The sequence below is a fragment of the Lagenorhynchus albirostris genome, chromosome 19 (genome assembly GCF_949774975.1).
Source record: "Lagenorhynchus albirostris chromosome 19, mLagAlb1.1, whole genome shotgun sequence".
Lineage (NCBI taxonomy): Eukaryota > Metazoa > Chordata > Mammalia > Artiodactyla > Delphinidae > Lagenorhynchus > Lagenorhynchus albirostris.
Genome location: NC_083113.1, coordinates 32,107,500 through 32,126,490, shown reverse-complemented (window position 1 = coordinate 32,126,490; position 18,991 = coordinate 32,107,500). Strand labels below are relative to the sequence as shown.

The 18,991-nt window shown below is 52.9% G+C and overlaps 1 protein-coding gene across 2 annotated transcripts in view; it reads left to right on the top strand.

Annotated features, from left to right (window-relative positions):
* Nucleotides 1-18,991, top strand: part of GNAO1 (G protein subunit alpha o1) — a 166,919-nt gene that overhangs the window by 124,319 nt on the left and 23,609 nt on the right. For both annotated transcript variants that reach the window (XM_060131671.1, XM_060131670.1), the window contains exon 4: nucleotides 17,128-17,288. In XM_060131671.1, coding sequence (XP_059987654.1) covers nucleotides 17,128-17,288 — 161 coding nt within the window. The remainder of the gene's footprint in view (nucleotides 1-17,127; nucleotides 17,289-18,991) is intronic.

Here is an 18,991-nt window from a genome sequence, read left to right as displayed (position 1 = left end):
CCAGTAAATCAGGGTGGTCCTCCAGGCTTCACAGAACCTGCAGCAGAGGCCCTGATGGTGAGAGGAGGGTCAGGGCCGTGCAGAACTGTAAGTGTGAAGCAGGTTGTTTCCAGCCTCCCTGCCCAGGGCCCAGAACCAGCCTCACCACTCCTGGGCGTACTCCTTCTGTTCTGCGTCCCGGGACGCACTAGCCGTGTACCTGTCTCATGCTGCGCATCGTGGGACGGCGCTTCCCAGTTGAGGGAGTGGGCAGGTTTGAGCTAGCATGATGGACAAACATGTTGATGTTTATCTCAGTAGCTACTAATTCATTTTAATGCATTTTAGAAAAAAATTAAAACTAGCATATCAAATATCGTTTTGCAGATATTTTTGTTAGTGATACTAAATTTACTTTCTTGTACAATAAGTTTTAAGTGGATAAAAGTCTAAAGAAAGATATTAAGTAAATTATAGTAGATGGTATAGAAACACAACAAAAATTTACCATCATTTATCAAGCTTCTATTATGTGCCATGCATTGTCCTATGGAACAAAATTATGCCAGTGGTCGGTGTGTGACTGAGGCTTGAGAAACACTGCTTCAGGGCACAACTTTCTCCTTTTTCCAGGAGGGTAGACGGGAGCGGAGGGGGAGGCCCAGATTCTCTGATACTCCGGAAAACTTCACCAGCTTACAGTCTTCTGGAGAGGGCAGCGTATTGCTCAGTGAAGCAATAGAAGAGGAACAGTCCCAGATACTCCATAACCTAGGGCTAAACAGAGGCCAGATGTCACATAGGGAACAAAAACCAGAAGAGGAAGAACACTAACAGGTTGTATCGATCAGGGTACCACCAGCTGCTACAAAAAATATACCCCAAGGGTTTCATGGTTCAAATGCAACAGGTTATTTCTTGCTCAGCTAATAGTCTAGGCAGGTGCTCTGGGTGGGTGTGTGGCTCTCCTCCACATGGTGACTCATGACATTGGATCTTCTGTCTTACGGACTTTGTCATCCTCTACATTCAGGGGGCGGGGAGCACACCTACACCTGAAGAGCCTTGGTCCAAGAGCAGCGCACTGCACACTCACACTCCACGGACTGCAGCTCAGTTACGTGGCAGGTTGTAGCCTGCAGGAGAATCCCGAACCCAGGGGCCACGAGAGGGCTGAAATGCAGCCCACCTTCCTCTCACCGAGCCATGTGGCCTGAGGAAAAACTCCCTTTTTCTAACCCCAATGAAGATGCTATGTGGACTGGCCTCTACCCTGGCCAGGGCTAGGGGAGCAGGGCATGGAAAGGGCTGAGAGGGGAGAGAGACAGAGAGAGAGAGAGAGAGAGAGAGAGAGGGGAACCTGAGCCCAGGTGGCACCATGTGCCACCTGCAGCTCTTCCTCAGCATAGGGCCGAGCTGAGGCCTGGGATGCCGCCCGGTGGGGCAGTTGACCACCGTCCCACGCCCAGGTCTGTACAGACTTGTTCCACCCCGTGTCCGTGGTACCTGAGATCACCCAGTGTCAATGTCGGGGAGATGAGAATGGCTGGGGCTAAGTGGAGAGGGGAGACCATGCGCCCTGATCCCAGGCCTCAGAGAAAGCTGCTCAGGTGGCAGCCCCCAGGCTGCTGCAGCCCCGTCCCTGCCAACATCACATGAGAGACAGGCCCCTGGAGGCTTCGCTCAGCCCCGAGCCTCCCCCAGCCCCGCGCTCCTCTTGTGGCCAGGTGCTGGGAGTCCAGGGAGTTGGCAGCCAGCCTGGCCCCACTGTGCCTTCCCCCTCCTGTCTGCCAGGGCGGCCCGCTGGGACCTCCGCCTGGCCCAGCTGGTGCACAGCGGCAGGTGCCACTCTGCCTCACCTGTTTTCTGGTTAACCCGCGTATCCGTCACCCTTGTTTTTTACACCTTTCGCCATCCCACCTGCCTCACTGTAAATACTGCAGCATCAGCATGCTGACACTGGTCCCCAGGATGGGCACCAGCGGGCCCCTGGGGAGCTCCAGCCCCTTAGCAGCGGGACCAAGCAGAGCAGGCGATGGCAGCAAGGGAGTGTGCCGGCTCTCCAGACCCTACCCTCACAGAGACGTCAAAAGACCAGGGCTCTGGGCCCGGCGCTGCCCGGGGGTGGTCATCCAGCAACCAGGGGAAGCAATGCTGCGTGGTGCTGACAGAGCGTGTGCCCTGGAGGCAGGCAGCTGGGGCGCACATCCCAGTCTGCCCCCGCCGCCAGCTGAGTGAGCTTGGGCTGGTCTCGTAACCCGTCTGAGCTGTGGTTTCTCCAATTATAGAAGGGGGGAAAACGATAATACTGGTGAACGTTAAATGAAATAAAGCCATTGGGAAGCTCTCACTAAATATAAGCTACTGCTATTATCTCTTAGGACTCCTTGACCACCAGAGTTCTGAGCAGGTGTGTCTCTCTGTGTGTATCTGTGTGTCTCTGTGTGTCTTTGTGACTAAGTCATCAGCTCCTAGGCTCACAGGAGACCCCAGGGAGGCCGCAGCCCTACGCTTGCTGGTCCTCTGGGCTGGTTGGCTCGGCCTACCCTGGCCCCTGACCCTAGAGGTCCCTCCTCAACCCCAACCCTGGCAGTCTTCCACCACTACTAGCCTTTGGCAAAAACTCATAATTCCTGATTTTCTACCTGAGACGTCTTGTCTGTAGCTCAAAGCCCCGCCTCTCAGCCCATGAGAAGGTCTGGTGTGAGTCAGTTCCACCTCATCAGCTGGCCCTCAACGTGTGCGGCTGGGGGCCTCCGTCTGCATGGTCCCCCTTGCTAACAAAGGGAGATAGGGAGCAGGGTCCTGCTAGAATTTCACATTAGTGTTGAGCTTTCCTTGTAGTTATTCTGCTGGGTGTCTTCTATTTAAATCACTTCATGCAGGGTTTCCGTTTACCATAAAGATATGAAGTTCGTTAGTACAAAGATGTGTCTAAGAAAAGTGATGGGTATCAGGTGGAACAGAACTTGGGCAGAAGTTAGAAGGTGTTCAAGGGTTAATGTTTGGGAAAGAATGATCTGGTCTAGTGGTTTTCAAACTTTTTGGCTTGAGAACACCTTTACACTACACATTGTAATTTTTAAAAAATTACTGAGGACCCCAGTAAACATTTTGTTTATGTAGGTTATAGCTATCAATCTTTATTGCATTAGAAATTAAAAATAAGACAAATTTTTTCAGTATTTATTCATTTAAAAGTAACTATAATAAACCCATTACATATTAATACAAATAACATTTTTATGAAAATTAATCTCAATATATTGTCTAAAAATACTTCAGTAAGCAGAATATTGTTGTCTCACATTTTTACACATCTCTTTAATGTCGGGCTTAATGGAAGACAAGTGCGTTTCTCACACATGCATCTGTGTTTAGTTCATTGTGATGTGTTGTTAGGTCGGAGAGTCTGAATCACATTTGGCCCCACACAAACACATGGTAGAAAAGGGAGTATTTTACCAGCCTTTTCAAATAGTCCTTCTTTGAAATTCACTAAAATTATTTTATTTAGTTAGTTTTGGCTGCGTTGGGTCTTTGTTGCTGCGCGCGGGCTTTTCTCTAGTTGCGGTGAGCGGGGGCTACTCTTCGTTGCGGTGCACAGGCTTCTCATTGCAGTGGCTTCTCTTGTTGTGGAGCACGGGCCCTAGGGCTTCAGTAGTTGTGGTACATGGGCTCAGTAGTTGTGGCGCACGGGCTTAGTTGCTCCGCAGCATGTGGCATATTCCCAGACCCCGGACCAGGGCTTAAACCCATGTCCCCTGCATTGGCTGGTGGATTAACCACTTCGCCACCAGGGAAGTCCCAAGCAGTAGTTTATGTTTCGTTTTTTTTGTTGTTTTTTTTTGTTTTTGCGTTTTGCGGGCCTCTCACTGTTGTGGCCTCTCCCGTTGCGGAGCACAGGCTCCGGACACGCAGGCTCAGCAGGCTAGGCTCACGGGCCTAGCAGCTCCACGGCATGTGGAATCTTCCCGGACCGGGGCACGAACCCGTGTCCCCTGCATCGGCAGGCGGACTCTCAACCACTGCGCCACCAGGGAAGCCCCCAAGCAGTAGTTTCTTAAAGGGTAGAATCTGAAACTATATCAGTGACCATTTCCTACTCTGTTACGTTAGAATCCATTGGTCTCTTCAACAAACAGTATGGGAACAGCTGGACATCCACATGCAAAAACGTGAATCTGGACACAGACCTTATACTTTTCACAAAAGTTAACTCAAAGTGGATCACAGACCTAATGTAAAGTGTGAACGTATAAAACTCCTAGAAGATGATTTAGGAGGCAATCTAGATGGCCTTGGTTGTGACCATGACTCTTTAGATACAACACCAAAGGCACAGTCCATGAAAGAAAGAATTGATAAACTGGGCTTCATAAAAATTAAAAACTGTTATGTGAAAGACACTCTCAAGAGAATAAGAAGACCAGCCTTGGACTCGGACACAATATTTGCAAAAGAAAGGTTCAGTAAAGAACTGTTATCCAAAATATACAAAGAACACTTAAAATTCAACAGTAAGAAAGCAAACAATCTGATTTTAAGATGGGCCAAAAACCTTAACAGACACCTCATCAAAGAAGATACATGGATAGCCAACAAGCATATGAAAAGATGCTCCACATCACACGTCATCAGGGAAATGCAAATTAGAACGAGACACCAGTACACACCTTTGAGAATGGCCAAAACCTGGAACACTGACAACCCCAGATGCTGGTGAGGATGTGGAGCAACAGCAGCTCTCAGGCGTTGCTGATAGGATGCCAGATGGTCCAGCCACTTTGGAAGAGTTTGGTGGTTTCTTACAAAACTAAACATACTCCTACCGTACAATCCAGCAATCATGCTCCTTCATATTTACCCAAAAGATGTGAAAACTTATGTCCGCACAGATGTTTATAGCAGATTTATTCATAATTGTCAAAACTTAGAAGCAACCAAAAGGTCCTTCAGTAGGCCAATGGGTAAGTAAACTGGGCAACACCCAGACAGTGAAATATTATTCAGCATTAAAAAAAAAAATGAGTGATCAAGCCATGAAAAGACAAGGAGGAACCTTAAATGCATATCACTAAGTGAAAGAACCCAATCTTAAAAGGCTACGTACTGTATGATTCCAAATATATGACCTTCTGGGAAAGGCAAAGCTATGGAGACAGTAAAAAGATCAGTGGTTGCCAGGGGCTGGGGGAGGGAGGGATGAATAGGCAGAGCACAGAGGATTTTTTAGGACAGTGAGAATACTCTGTATGATACCACAGTTATGGATGTATGTCATTATACATTTGTCTAAACCCATGGAATGTACTACACCAAGAGTGAACCCAAAGGTTAGCTACAGACTTTAGGTGATTATAATGTGTCAATGTAGGTTCATCTTTGGTTTAAAAATAAATAAGGTGTACCATTCTGGTGAGTGATGTCAATAATGGGGGAGGCTCTGCATGCATGGGTCAGGGGTTTTATGGGAAACCTCTGTACCGTCCTCTCAGCTAAGTCTTCTTTTAAAAATCCATTGGTCTACTTTGCACTTTGAATGGGTCAACTGTGCATGATTCTTAACGTCATTTTGATCATTTGGAAAATACTGGTTCAAAGTTATGCACATCTTCCAAATGTTGACGTATTTCAGTGGAGAATGTGAAGAACTCACATTTGTTAACAACATCTATCTTATCAGAAAAGTCTTCAGATATTGGGAAGCTGTCAAGTTATGGTGTTAAATACAAATTTCCAGAATTCTGATTTTTTGCTTGAAAGTTGGAATGTTTTCATATTGGTAACAGATTTGTTAGTTGCTTTCCTTGAAGTGATAGGCTCGCTTGGTCTTTTAGAAAATGTCTTCCAAAGACCAAGTCTGAATTACCATTGTTTGTCTGTCAGGCATTCTTTCAAGTAAAAGTGGTGTCGTGTGAAAAAAAAGGGACCATTTGGGCTGGCAGGGCAGTCTTACAAGTGCCTTCCCTCCAGAAAACCATCATCTGCGTTTGCCCCACACTTCGTGTTTTATCACACAGAATATGAAAAAGACGTGCGTGCAGGGTAGAGATTCTTTTTTTTTTAAAATAAATTTATTTTTTAAATTTATTTTTGGCGTTGGGTCTTCATTGCTGCACATGGGCTTTCTCTAGTTGCAGCAAACGGGGGCTACTCTTCGTTGCAGTGTGCGGTCTTCTCATTGCGGAGCGCGGGCTCTAGGCGTGTGGGCTTCAGTAGTTGTGGCACGAGGGCTCAGTAGTTGTGGCTCGCGGGCTCTAGAGCGCAGGCTCAGTAGTTGTGGCCCATGGGCTTAGTTGCTCCGCAGCATGTGGGATCTTCCCAGACCGGGCTTGAACCCATGTCCCCTGCATCGGCGGGTGGATTCTTAACCACTGCGCCACCAGGGAGGTCCCTAGAGATTCTTTTAATTCATAATTTTGGCCACTTCCTCAAGGACATTCTTAAGTAGAACTGGCATTGGTTTTATTGTGACTGAACAGTGGCAGAGAACAGAATGGCAGCTGGTACAGTTAGGTGCCACTGCTTCCTGCGAAGGGACTGCGGTTTTGTCTCCCGTTGCTTTTGTACCATCAGTGCAGGCAGAGAAGCCAATAACATCGTTATAGAGTTAGGAAAACAGTTTTGATCTTGTGGACCCCTCAGAGACCCACAGGGGTGTGTGGGCCACCCTTTGAGAATCACTGATCCAGCCAAACTCTTCCTTGTGCCTTTGAGGACAGAGACTCCGAAAACAGATGAGACTTGCCCAGGGTCGCAGGGTCAGTCAGGCAGAACGTGGACACCTGGTGCACTGCCCCAGGCTGTGTCCCTGAGGTCCAAGAAACAAGTGACACGCTCCTTTTCAAACAAAAACATCATCCAATCACTTTTTTTTTTTTTTTTTTTTTTTTGCGGTACGTGGGCCTCTCACTGTTGTGGCCTCTCCCGTTGCGGAGCATAGGCTCCGGACGCGCAGGCTCAGCGGCCATGGCTCATGGGCCCAGCCGCTCCACGGCATGTGGGATCTTCCCGGACCAGGGCACGAACCCGTGTCCCCTGCATCAGCAGGCGGACTCTCAACCACTGCGCCACCAGGGAAGCCCCCGGTCACTTTAATGGATGGTGCGGGAACTGATGTCTCCAGCGAGGAGACGAGGAGGGAAGGGGTGTCAGCGAATAAGCCCAAGGAGAGGCACCATCAGTCAAACCTGTCATCTCCAGAACCTGCCGGCCTCCCATCATGTACGTGCTGTTTCAGCTTCCATCTTTTCTCTTCCATATTGTGTCACTAATGTCTCCCAGCTGAGGCGGCTCTAATTAATCTATTCACCACCATCACTTTGTGTTCTGAAGAGAAGAGGTTGTCCATTATCACTTTTCTTTCCCTTTGACTGAGCTCTGTGTGGGTAATTTCATTCTGCCGTTGTTCGTTTCTTAGAAATTTAGCCTATCCAATTTTAGTTCTTTCTCCCATCTCAGGACAATGAGCTCAGGGGAAAGGAGGCAGAGGATTTGGAAATTTCTGTCCCTTTCATCTTAAAGTTTATTTTGGACTGAATAGTGCCTGCCTGGTGGTTCAGCTGTCCTCCCCGGCGCCGTCTAGGAGAGCCTCCCAGGAGGTATAGACTGGTAGGTCTGGACCCAGCAAGGGGAGAAGGGCAACAAGAGAAAGTGGCACCACACGAGGCTGTTCCAGAGGGGTTGCTGATTGGGGTTTTAGGCAAGCATGCTTCCCCACTCCATCCTTGGGATCTGAAGCAATCGGAAGCCGTGGCGACATAAACACACCACTGCCCCAGAGGGCCCAGGACAGCTGCTGTCCTGCACCCCCCATCTCTGCCAGTCACCCACCTAGGACACCCCTCTGCACTCTCGCCGGCTATCGCTGGCTGGGGCACTGGCCTCCTCTGCAGGCCCTGCTCGCCCCCTTCTACACTGGCCTCAGCGTTTCCCGCCCCATACCCGACAGTCTCCCTACCCACCTCTGGCCCTGAAACCCCTGCCAGGGTGGTTTTAGGAGACACACGCAGTGGCTTCACCTATGAACAGCACAGCTGGGGAGAAGGCCAAAAGCCATGCCTCCTGAGAAGGGCCGGGGGCCTGAGAATGTCCCCAGACCCACACTCAGGGAGTGTTAGCATCTGCTCCGTAAGGCTCCATCCTGGAGCTGCCCACAGTGGGGCCCAGGCTGCTGCCAGCGCTCTCCCTGGGTTGGGGGTACACAGTTCGCACTGCACTCGGTCTGTGTGAGAGCTCCTGGACCATCTGTGCGGGCTGGGTACTGTTCTTCATTTAATGTCCGTGGGCTGTGTGGACCTCTGAGCCCACCATTGTCCAAAGGTCCTGTTGATAGCTGGAGGGGTGTCTGATGCCCTCCAGGATCCACTGCTTCCTGGCAAGGCCCTCGGCTTCCCCTTTAATTCCCCAGTGAGGGAAGAGCAGTCTCTGGACTGTGCCTGCCTTGTGGGCACAGCTGACCCACAACTGCCTGCTCCCAGTCATACCCCCCTCGCATCCCCCGTCCGCACCAGTTTCTCCTTGAGCTGTGGCCCTTACTTACTGGCTGCCTCCTTGGAGGAGCCTTCCCGGACTCCACAGCTTGGTTGATGTGTCTGACGCCCTCACTGGACAGCAGGCTTGGGTGGGCAGTTTCCAGATCCTGCTGGCTGCCGTATCCCCGGCACCCAGCCCTGGGCTCAGCCAGCCTGTGGTGAGCAAACATTCGCTGGTCTAGCACTGGCTCCTTCTGCTTAACTTGGGCCAGGGCCAGGGGTGGGACCCACACCAATTACAGGGTCTGGCAGATGGTTTTTGAGTGGAAGCTTTTAGGTGTCGAGCGCTAGAACCAGTGAGCGCTGGAACCCGGGCCAAAGTCATCCCCACAACCCCCTAGTTCTTGAAGATACATAGCAAGCCAGAAGGAAAAGCTGCTTCTAAACAACTGGAAGATCCAATGGTTTTGAGACGGAAAAGGGTGTGATCCTTCAGAAAATGAGGTTCTTCAGAAAACCCAAGTCTTTCCCCCCTCCTCAGGAGGCAGCCTGGGCTCAAAACAGAGAAGGTTTCCAGAAGGGCTTAGGACAAATCAATCCCTGAGGAATCCTCTGAACCCAGCTGGAGGTCTTAGGAGAGTCTTCCTTTTACAAGGCCCCAGGCTCCTGACAAAGATGGGACCATGGGACAGAGGGAGGGGACGTCAAGGGGGCAGTTGTCCCGTGATGTGTTCAGGGCTGGGGAGATGCAGACAGTCTCTCCTTATGCCTAAATATTTCTCTTTCTGGCAAACGTGAAAGTTCCTAAGGTGGGGACCCCACTCAGTAGTGGGTGTACTATGGATAAGTGAGTGAATGGGTGGGTGGCTACATAGATCAAAGAGGAGTGAAAGGAATGAAAAGGGTGCACAAATGAAGACTGAAGGGATGGGCAGACGCTGTGGAAGGATAGAAGGGAGGTGCAGGGATGGGCGGGTGGTTGTGGGAGTGAGTTGGTTGATGGATGAACAAGGGTGGCTGATGGGTGATGATGTAATGGGTGGGTGGACGCCTGATGTTGGATGGGTAGGTACCCTAGATAGGGGGTGAGGGATGTGTGGATGGATGGCTTGAGAAGGGACGGCACAGCTGAAAGGAGGCAAGATTAGAAATAGCACCCAACGCTTGGTTCTGCTGTAGCATCTTTCTGGAGAGCCAGGAAGGTTCCCTTCGCTAAGGCAAGTGGTAGGCCTGTGAGGTGCCCCCCTCTCCCCCCCAGAGACCCTGTGCCTGACAGTGTGCTCTAGGCACAGGCCTTGCGAAGTACTCCTAAGTCCAAGTGAAGAAAGAGCCCCAAGCATGCCCAGCCCTGAACTGCTAAGTGCCTGTAGTGCCTCAAGTTTTGCCACTAACAAAAAACCCTCATAGCTGTCTAAAATACCCTGGGGACCACCACTTCCACTGAGAGTCACAGTTAGGGAGCCATGTGCCAGCCCAGGCCAGGGAAGCAGGGGTGAGGGAGGGGGCCCCTCTCTCCCGCACTTCCCCCAGCGGCAGATGGGAAGGGAGGGTCACTCCCTTGCACGTGCAAGAGAGAATGTGACTGCCGCATTTTCTCAGATGCAGGGCCCTGGGTAGCATGTACGAAGTGCCCAGAATGTGCACGCTGCCATTCTCCATCTGCTGACATTGCAGTACTCAGGCTGGGCCTCCAACATCGGGAGTCTGTTTGTCTCTTTCCCAAGGCAGCTGTGCCCACTGGGCCTGGCCTGCCTGGTCTGTTGGGTTGGGCTTGTCCAGCTTGCCCTCTTTCTCCTGTTGGCCTGTGCACTCCTGCCCCCTGGTGGGAGCTGGGGCTACCGCAGTGCACGCGGCAGGGCTGGGCAGAATGGAGACTTCCCGGCAGGTAGAGGACTGGTGTGTGTGTGTGTCTGTGTATGTGTGTGTGTGTGTGTGTGTGTGTGTGTACATGCACACAGTCACACTTTAGTTGGTCTAAAAGATGAGAGAAGGAGGAAAACTCTGAAAGATCCAAAGCAGCTCTTCAAACAGAAACGGTTATAATTACTATGATTATTGTTATCAAGATTATCATGCTTACCTGAGAAATCTTGTACGAAGTGGGCTTATTTTATGTCAGCTTGTTGTTTGTGTCTCAGAGACCTCACCTTTGCTTATAGTAACTAGCATTTGTGGGGCTCTTTATGTTGCAAAGCTGTGTCACGTCGATTTAGCCTCTTTCATCTGCACAAACAACCCTGTGAGGTGGGAACTAATAAGAGAGCAGAGGCTCAGAGAGGTTAAGTGGTCTATCCAAGGTCACAAAGCTAAAAAAAAGCTGCAGAGCCAGGATTTGAACCTGGGTCACCTGACTGAAAATTCCTATTCGCTTCCCCACCATATCCTTTGCGTTTCCTCTCTTGAGAGAGAAAAGGCTCTCTCTCAAACTTTAGTTCCAAGCCCCTTTGCTCAGAGGAGAGGGGAAGAGTTTTGCAGACCCAAGTGTTTAACATGCACTTGGCAGTCCCAGCTTCAGATGGTGAATACACCAGAGTACTTGCAAGGCCCTGCAGTGCCTGGCGTATGCGCAGAGATGTGTGGTATTCATTGCCAGTGGCTCAGCCAGGCCAATGCCAGCTTCCCTGTGTCACCACTCATCCCACCATCACCCCTGGTGTGGCACAGCACAGGCTGGCACCTGCTGCGTCTCTGAGAAGGGTGACCAGGAGACACTGGGCAAGAGAAGCTGGTGCAGGGGGGCTCTCTGTGGCCCAGAGTGGGCAGGCGGGAAGGGGCCTGTGGGCCATGGAAGCCCACACCCCTCCTCATAGTATGGGTTCCGGCTCTCAGGACCAGCTGGCTGACTAGAGATAGCTTTCTGGAAGTAGAACCCCTCACCCCTGGACACCAGCAGGCAGCCCCACTGACAGGCCCCTGGATCTCAGGTGCTGCTTCCCAAGCACACTCATGGCCAGTCCCCAGTAGTCCATGTCCCCGTGGCAGGGGGCCCTGGGCTGCATGTCACAGTGAGGGACCCCTGTGTACTGTCAGTTCACGGGGGCAGCTGCTCCCATCACCACCCTGGGCACCCTGCTCCCCAGCGTTGGCCCAGGGCAGCCCACTTCTGGGAGGCACCCTGTGCTGAGCTCCCCACCCCACCAAATGCTGGAGATGCCCCCATCTCCGTGTGCCGCTTCCTCTCCCTGCCCACCCCTTTCTCCAGATGCTCATGGGTAGGGTTTCTGTGGGGTTCTCTAGTGTTGCGGGGCTTTCCAAAAGTATCTCACCTCTTTCTAGAGCAGCTTCAGGACATCTACATGTCACCGTTAAGATGTCATTTAACCAGAAAGGTAACACTGGCTCTGATGAAAAGAAATGTTAACGCTGATTTTAAATCATTGATATGGTGAAAAGAATCCTGCAGGTGTCCCTGAGAGGATCTCCGGAGCCTCCTGATCCAAAACCCAGAAGAATGGCATCTTGTATGACAGTCTGTAGGTCCATCCACATCTTACGGAGTGAAGTAAGTCAGAAAGAGAAAAACAAATATCGTATATTAACGCATATGTGTGGAACCTAGAAAAATGGTACAGATGAACCGGTTTGCAAGGCAGAAATAGAGACACAGACACAAAAATAGAGGCAAACGTATGGACGCCCAGGGGGGAAAACTGGGTGGTGGTGGTTGTGGGATGAACTGGGAGATTGGGATTGACATGTATACACTAATATGTATAAAATAGATAACTAATGAGAGCTTGCTGTATAAAAAATAAATAAAACAACAAAAAATGGCATCTTGCCTGTGGTTCACATTCAGAAATGCAGGGTCCCAGCATGTCCTTAAATGTCTCACCCCTTCCCACGCCCCCACCCCTCGGCATCCCGAGGGCAGGCAGATTGGCCTCCTCTTCTCTTTCTGGTCCTCGGGGAGCTGGGGCGGCAGCACGGCCCGCCCCTCAGGTCCTCTCTGTGCTAGTGCTCTGTTGGCTCACACGACAGCTCTATGAAGAGAATGATGATACTGTCACCCCATTTTTCAGGGTAGGATGCTGAGCCCAGAGACGTTAAGGCCCTGCTCAAGCCAGGACCCCAGTTCTGGGTGGTGCCTTGAGCCTGTGGCCGGAGCCCCTAGAAAGCCGCATGGAGCAGGACTGGAGCCCCGAGGCAGGGGTGACCAAAGGGTGCTGTCGGGAAAGGAGTGAGTCTTGGCGGGGGGTGGCATGGGAACTGGACGTTACAGCACGGGCAGCCCCAGCCCATAGAGAATGGCGGCCGGGGAGGGGTGGGCATACTGGGTACTTTGTAAGTGCCAGACCCAAGCCACCCAGGCCCGTGCGTCTGAGGAAGGGCAGCGGTCACGTTCTCTGTCACGTGCAGGGAGCGGCCCTCCCTTGCTCTCTGCCGCTGGGGGCAGTGCGAGAAGGCGGGGCCCACTTCCCTAGCCCCGGGCTGGCAGATGGCTCCCTAACTGACCCTCAGTGGAAACGGTGCCCCGCAGGGGCATGTTAGACATTTGTGAGGTGTCTGTGGCAGTGGCAGTAATTGGGGCACTACAGGCACTTAGTGGCTGGGGGCCAGGCATGCTGGTGTGTGACAGCAGCACACAGTGACGAATGTCCTGCACCCACTCAGCCCAACCGTGCAGGGCCCTGCCGGGCACGGTGTCAGTGAACAGCCTCCCTCAGCTCCTTGCAGGACTGTCTCCAGAAGCCCACCAGATGGCCTCTAGTGTCCAATACGTGGCCAGTGCCCACAGGGCATCTTAGTGCCCCCCGACACAGGAAACATAGTGCAGCACATGGGCGCGGACGTGTGCCCAGGGCATGGACGTGTGCCCAGGCATGACAGGAAGAGGGGAGGGGAGTCCGATGCCAGAGGAACTGTGTCGGCCGCAGTAACGGGTTGGGTCTGCCTGGAGGAGGTAAGCCTGGTATTGGCCTCGGCACACCAGGCGGTGTATTGTCAGGACTCTTCGGGGTGCACGTGCAAAAATAAACCAAGTCTTTAACTAGGTTAAGAACAAGTCAGAGGATTGACTGAGGCAGCTGGAAAGCCAGAGGTATGTGTGGCCGCAGGCACAGCTGGACCCAGGTGTTTTGACATGTTATGGGGACCCGGCGTGCCTCCCTCTCTCAGCTCTGCCTCAGTGATGGCTCCACACTCAGGTGGGCCCTTCCTTTGAGGGTCTCTCTCTCCTAATAGTTTATACAGGTGTCCTGGAGCTGGTAGGGTTAGTCTCATTTGACAAATTTGGATTCTTTGTCCACCCCAGACTGTTCACTGAGGCCAGCAGGATGGACCGGCCAGGGCCAGACCCTGTGTCCACGCTGGAGCCGTGGGACAGAGGAAGTCCCACCCAAACTGCTCAGACTGAGTCGGGGGAAAGAGTGCTTTCCTTCAGGCAAGCAGAGGTTCTGGTGCCCCAAAAGGAGGGAATGGAAGCCACATAGGTAGAGGGGGCAGCCATCCAGCAGAAAAGGATGGAGCAGATCAGAGGGGATGGGCCGTTCGCTGCCACCTTGAAGCTGGTCACTGCCCCCGCATCCTCCACTGAGTAACACTGCACAGGTCAGACGTAGTGGGTCTGCCCCGGTACATGCGTCTGCTTTGTCACGCCTCATGCTGCCGGGACAGCTGGGCGTGCTCTGACCAGCAAGAGGTGGCAGCGCCATGGGGGCTGTAGCAGAGGGCAAGGTGCTGGAAAATGCCTCCCCCCACCCCGCCACCGTCCCAGGAGGGGACCTGGACAGGAAGGTCAGGCCCAGTGTGAGCCGCATCCCCCAGGGCCCCAAAGGCAGGAAGACAAAGGGGCAAGGCCCCCCTCTGGCTCTATTAATTGCTTGTTAAGCTTGACCCCCACAGGGCTGGCCCAGCCAGACAGCTGCCACTGTCCTCCAGGGTGCATCGGCAAGGCCCCTTCCTCCCGCCATGCCTGACCCTTCCTACCTTCCTCCTTACCCATCTCCCCTACCTTTGATCAGGGGGCTGGGCTGGACACGTCTGAGATGCAGGTCCAGGGCTGTTGGCTGGAGCACAGTAGAGGTTAACCTTGGGTCCAGGCTCTCCCATTTACTAGCTGTGTGACCTTGAGCAAGTTACCTCACCTCTGAGCCTCAGTCTCTCCCCATCTGTTAAACAGGATGGCTACCGGGCAGAGCTGCTGTCATGGTTGAACGAGACACAGTGCTGTTGAAATGGACAAGATGAGAGGAGTTGGGAGATAGAGAGGGTGGAGTGAGAAATCGAGGCTGTGCCTGACAGTAAAATGCCAAGGACCCATTCATCTCACAAATGCTGCTGAGCACCAACAGCTATGTACAGAGCGTTGTGAGGTGGGGGTGCCGTGAAAAGCCAGGAGATTATCCCTGCCCTGAGGAACAGGCACACACAGCACCAGCTGTGACTGGAGTGGTTGGTGTGCGTGGGGGCAGACTCTGCCTGGGGCGTGGAGGAGGGCTTCCCTGAGGCAGTGACACTTGAGATGGGGAAGAGCCAGGGGAAGGATGATCTGGGCGGTGGAGCACCCTGAGGTGAGGTGACCCTGGCTACCTGGGGAACAGAAGGAAAGGCTGTGTGCTTGGAGGCCCAGGAAAGGGGAAAGGGTGGGAGGTTAGGACCGAGAAGTAGGCAGGGGCTTTGGAGGCCAAGGTAAGGAGTTTGGAATTTAGGGATAATGGGAAGCTATTGAAAGAGTTTAAACAGGGAGAGTTATTGTGTCCATTAGGATCAGGTTTGACTGTGAATATCCGAGACCTAGAAAATAGTGATTTAAATGAGGTATAAGTTTAATTTCAATGTAAAAAAAAAAAAGTCGTCAAGGACCTGTTTTTAGATCACCTGTCCACTGTCCCTAGGGTGTAGACCTTGTCTTCATGATCCAAGTTGGCTGCTAGAGTTCCAGCCATCACAGGCTTCAGGAAGGAGGAAGTGAGAGAAAAAGGGTGCATCTTCCCTTTACAAAGACTTCTCCAAAGACCTCACTACACTTTGGCTTACCTCCCCATGGGTAGGACGGGTCACATGGTCACATCTTTGCCACAAGCAAAATTAGGAAAAGAAGTCTTTAAGTCGGATATCAGTGTGCCCAGTTAAAAAAATTGTGGGTTCTTTCTCTACGGTCTCCTGCTGGCTGCTATGTGGCAGACAGACTGAAGAGAAGCAAGAGGGAGGCAAAGAACCCTTGGGAGGGGGCTCAGGGCAGCCAGGGAAAGATGATGGTGGCTCGGACTCAGGGCTGTGCAGGAGGAGATGGGGAGAAGTGGACATTGGGAGGGAGGTGGCAAGATCAAGGATGACTCCTAGTCTTTGAGTCTGAGCAGTAGGGCCGATGGTTGTGGCGTGCACTGAGCTGGGGAAGATGGGAGAGAAACAGAAGGGCAGACAGAGGTGTCGCCAGCACAGGACCTTGCCCCACCCCCGCCTCTGCCACACCTCGGTGAGGAGATGGAGCTGGGAGGACAGCGCCAGGCCAGCCTTCCCCAAACCATGCACTGCATCCCACTGGAGTGGGATTCCCAAGATTCCAGACCACACACAGAGGAGCATGAAGTGGCTTTGTGGAGGCCCGTGGTTTCTACACCACAGCCTTGAGTGGCCTGGCTGAGGCACAGTGCGGCTCTAGGTGGGAGGGTGTCTCTCCCCCAGCAGGAAGTCTTGCCCTACCCATCCCTCAGGTCCCGACTCCCTTCTCACAGATCAGGCAGGAACCTGGAAGGAGGGGTCCACAGGAGGAAGTCTGGGAAACTGGCCCGGTTTGTCACAGTCATCCCACAGGTGGGAAAGCAGGCTGAGATTTCCCGAGGTCACACAGGCACACAGGAGCAGCATCAGCACATAGGCCCTGACTCACAGGCCTGTTTTTAGCCCCAGGTGGAGGCACCAACCCTGCTCACCCACGCCTGCATCCCTGAGTCACCGCCTGCCTAAGGCACCCAACGCCTCAGTCCCAGGGCCAGCTTTGCAGGTGGCTGCCCCCAGGGGAGGCTGCGGTGCTGAAGAAACTCATCTCCTAGACGGACGGGGACCCACGCTCTCCTGGTGGGCAGCCCTCCCTGTCAGCTGAGGGTGACTTTGGGAATCCGAGGGCTGATGTCTTCGGGACAACTAGTCCCTAGGGAGCTAGGTCCGGGCCAGCATCATGGGCATGGCCTGCTGGCCTCCAGGCCAGTTGTGGCTTCCTTCCCAGGGCCGGCAGGCAGAAGGGGACACAGTGCCGGCGTTTTCCCATTGACCTTGTGCAGTAGACAGGCTCTGAGACATAAGTAGCTACTTAGCCGGACAGCTTGATTCCGGAAGTCTCCACAGAAGGCTTTGGCCCCACGTACCTTGGTGCAGAATGTTTTGTTGGCTACAAGTCTTCCAGGCGTTGACCTTGTCTCCTTCGTGTCTCTCCCACCGCGAAGGACACCTGCAGATTTCCAGCACCTCCGCTCGCTTCCTGAGCCGCGTGCGGCAGGCTGGGGAGCCTGGGTCTCTGGCTTACTTGGAGGGCGGCAGGGTTGAAAGGGCTCGAGAGTGGAGCAGTGGTCTAGTAACGATTACCGTGCCCTTGAGTAAAGGACCCTCTGTTGCTTCCCCTCTCCCTGACCAGGCCTAGGGCTGAGCCCTTGTCCCGGTGCCCTAGCAGGTGCCCGGCCGGGGCTTCTGTCCCCACCGAGGCCTCAAAGCCGCCGTCCATGTCTCCTCACAGGCCGATGCCAAGATGGTGTGTGATGTGGTGAGTCGAATGGAAGACACGGAGCCCTTCTCTCCAGAGCTGCTCTCTGCCATGGTGCGACTCTGGGGCGACTCAGGGATCCAGGAGTGCTTCAACAGGTCCCGGGAGTATCAGCTCAACGACTCCGCCAAATAGTGAGTGTCCCAGGCAGGCGGGAGGCTGAGAGTGGGGCAGCAGTGCGGGCGTGGAAGGGCTGGGGTCAGTGGGGCAAGGAGGCGCCCTTGCTGAGGTGGGAACCGCTGTGAGGTGTTCTGCCTCGGGCGTCAGGAAGGAAGGAGAAGGGGCTTCTCCTGCCCCCGGGATGAGAAGGAGGCCAGGGAGGTGGGGGGCACAAGCCGACAACAGGGCTCCCAGAGGCCCAGGGGCCATCACCTGCTTGCTCTGGAGGGGGCCTGGCCCTCCAGAAGGAAGATTGTCAGTGTAGCAGTGTTTTTGCCCCTGGAGAACCCTTGACCCCATAAGTACAAATCAAGGGCAACATAGAAAATAACTTACATGGTGCCCTTTTGTCTTCTTTTTGAGAAAATAATACCCTTTCCATTCCTCTATCTTTAAAATTAAAAATAAGGAATATGTAACCCATCAGATAAGTAAAATAAATAATCAAACATACACTTTAATACTGTGTTATAACTAATAAGGGGAAGAAAAGGACAGAGGAGAGAGAGGGGCCCGGTGGGGCAGGCGAGGAGAGGGGGTGAAGCAGCTGAAAGCCAGAGAGGGCTGGAGGGGTAGGAGAGGGGAAGGCAGAGGGAGTGACAGGGGATCACAGGACTGCCTGCTGCAGCCTTGTCACTCTGGGCGTCTGGAAGTTTACATGCCCTTGGCCCCTAGATCGGGGGCTCCAGGCCTCTGGGAATGATCTGTGGTGGTTGGGGACACGCCTTCTGTTTTGAAGACATTGTCCCTGCACTCCAGCTTTCAGGAAACGCACCCACTTTTACAGTCTCATGTCCAGGTTTTCAGTGGGAGCCTCTGGGCTTAAACCCCACTATCTTAGGACACCTGTGCTCCGACACTGATCTGCTCAGCTTCCTCACCAGCGCTTCTCATCTGGGGCCACTTTGCCCCCAGGGGACATTGGCAATGTTTGGAGGCATTTTCGATGGTCCTGACTAGGGTGGTGCTACAGATGTCTAGTGGGGTAGAGGCCAGGGATGCTGCTGACTTCCTACAGACACACTGTACAGTCCTTCATAGCAAAGAATTACCTGACCCAAAATGTCAGTATCGCCAAGATTAAGAAACGCTGGTCTCCACGGTGCCGATGTAGCGGAGGCTAACTCCAAGAAAACAGCGCTCACTAGTGGATGCTGGGACATTGCCATTGGCTGTGACGAGAGCTAACAAACCAGGGACTTGTCTTCCCATCTCTATACACCTAGATTGTCCACGGGGCAGGTGCCTGGGTCCCGTGAGTCCCAGGTGGCAGCGACGCAGGCCCCAGCCACTGATGAGCCCCCAGGACACCTTGGTGGACCAGGGGTGCGAGCCCAAAGGTTCAAGTCCACACCTCTCTCTGTACACTCAAGTCACAGACCTCAACCCAGGTCGCCCCCTCAACACACAGCCATTCAGGCCTGGAGAGAGTCCCCCCCTTCGTCTCCCCCTCTGTGCCCACTGCTCTGCCCAAGTCCAGGCCCTTCCCATCCCCCCACCACCCTCAGGGTCTCCTCAGGGCATCAAATCGTGACCCCCACTTAAATTGTTACCACTTAACTAATTATAATTTGAACCCATGGCAAAAAAATTTTAGAACAATACAGAAAGGTATAAAATTGATAGTGAATCCTCTTCCCAGGCCTGTTCCCCTCCTGCTGTTAACTATCTCCATTTA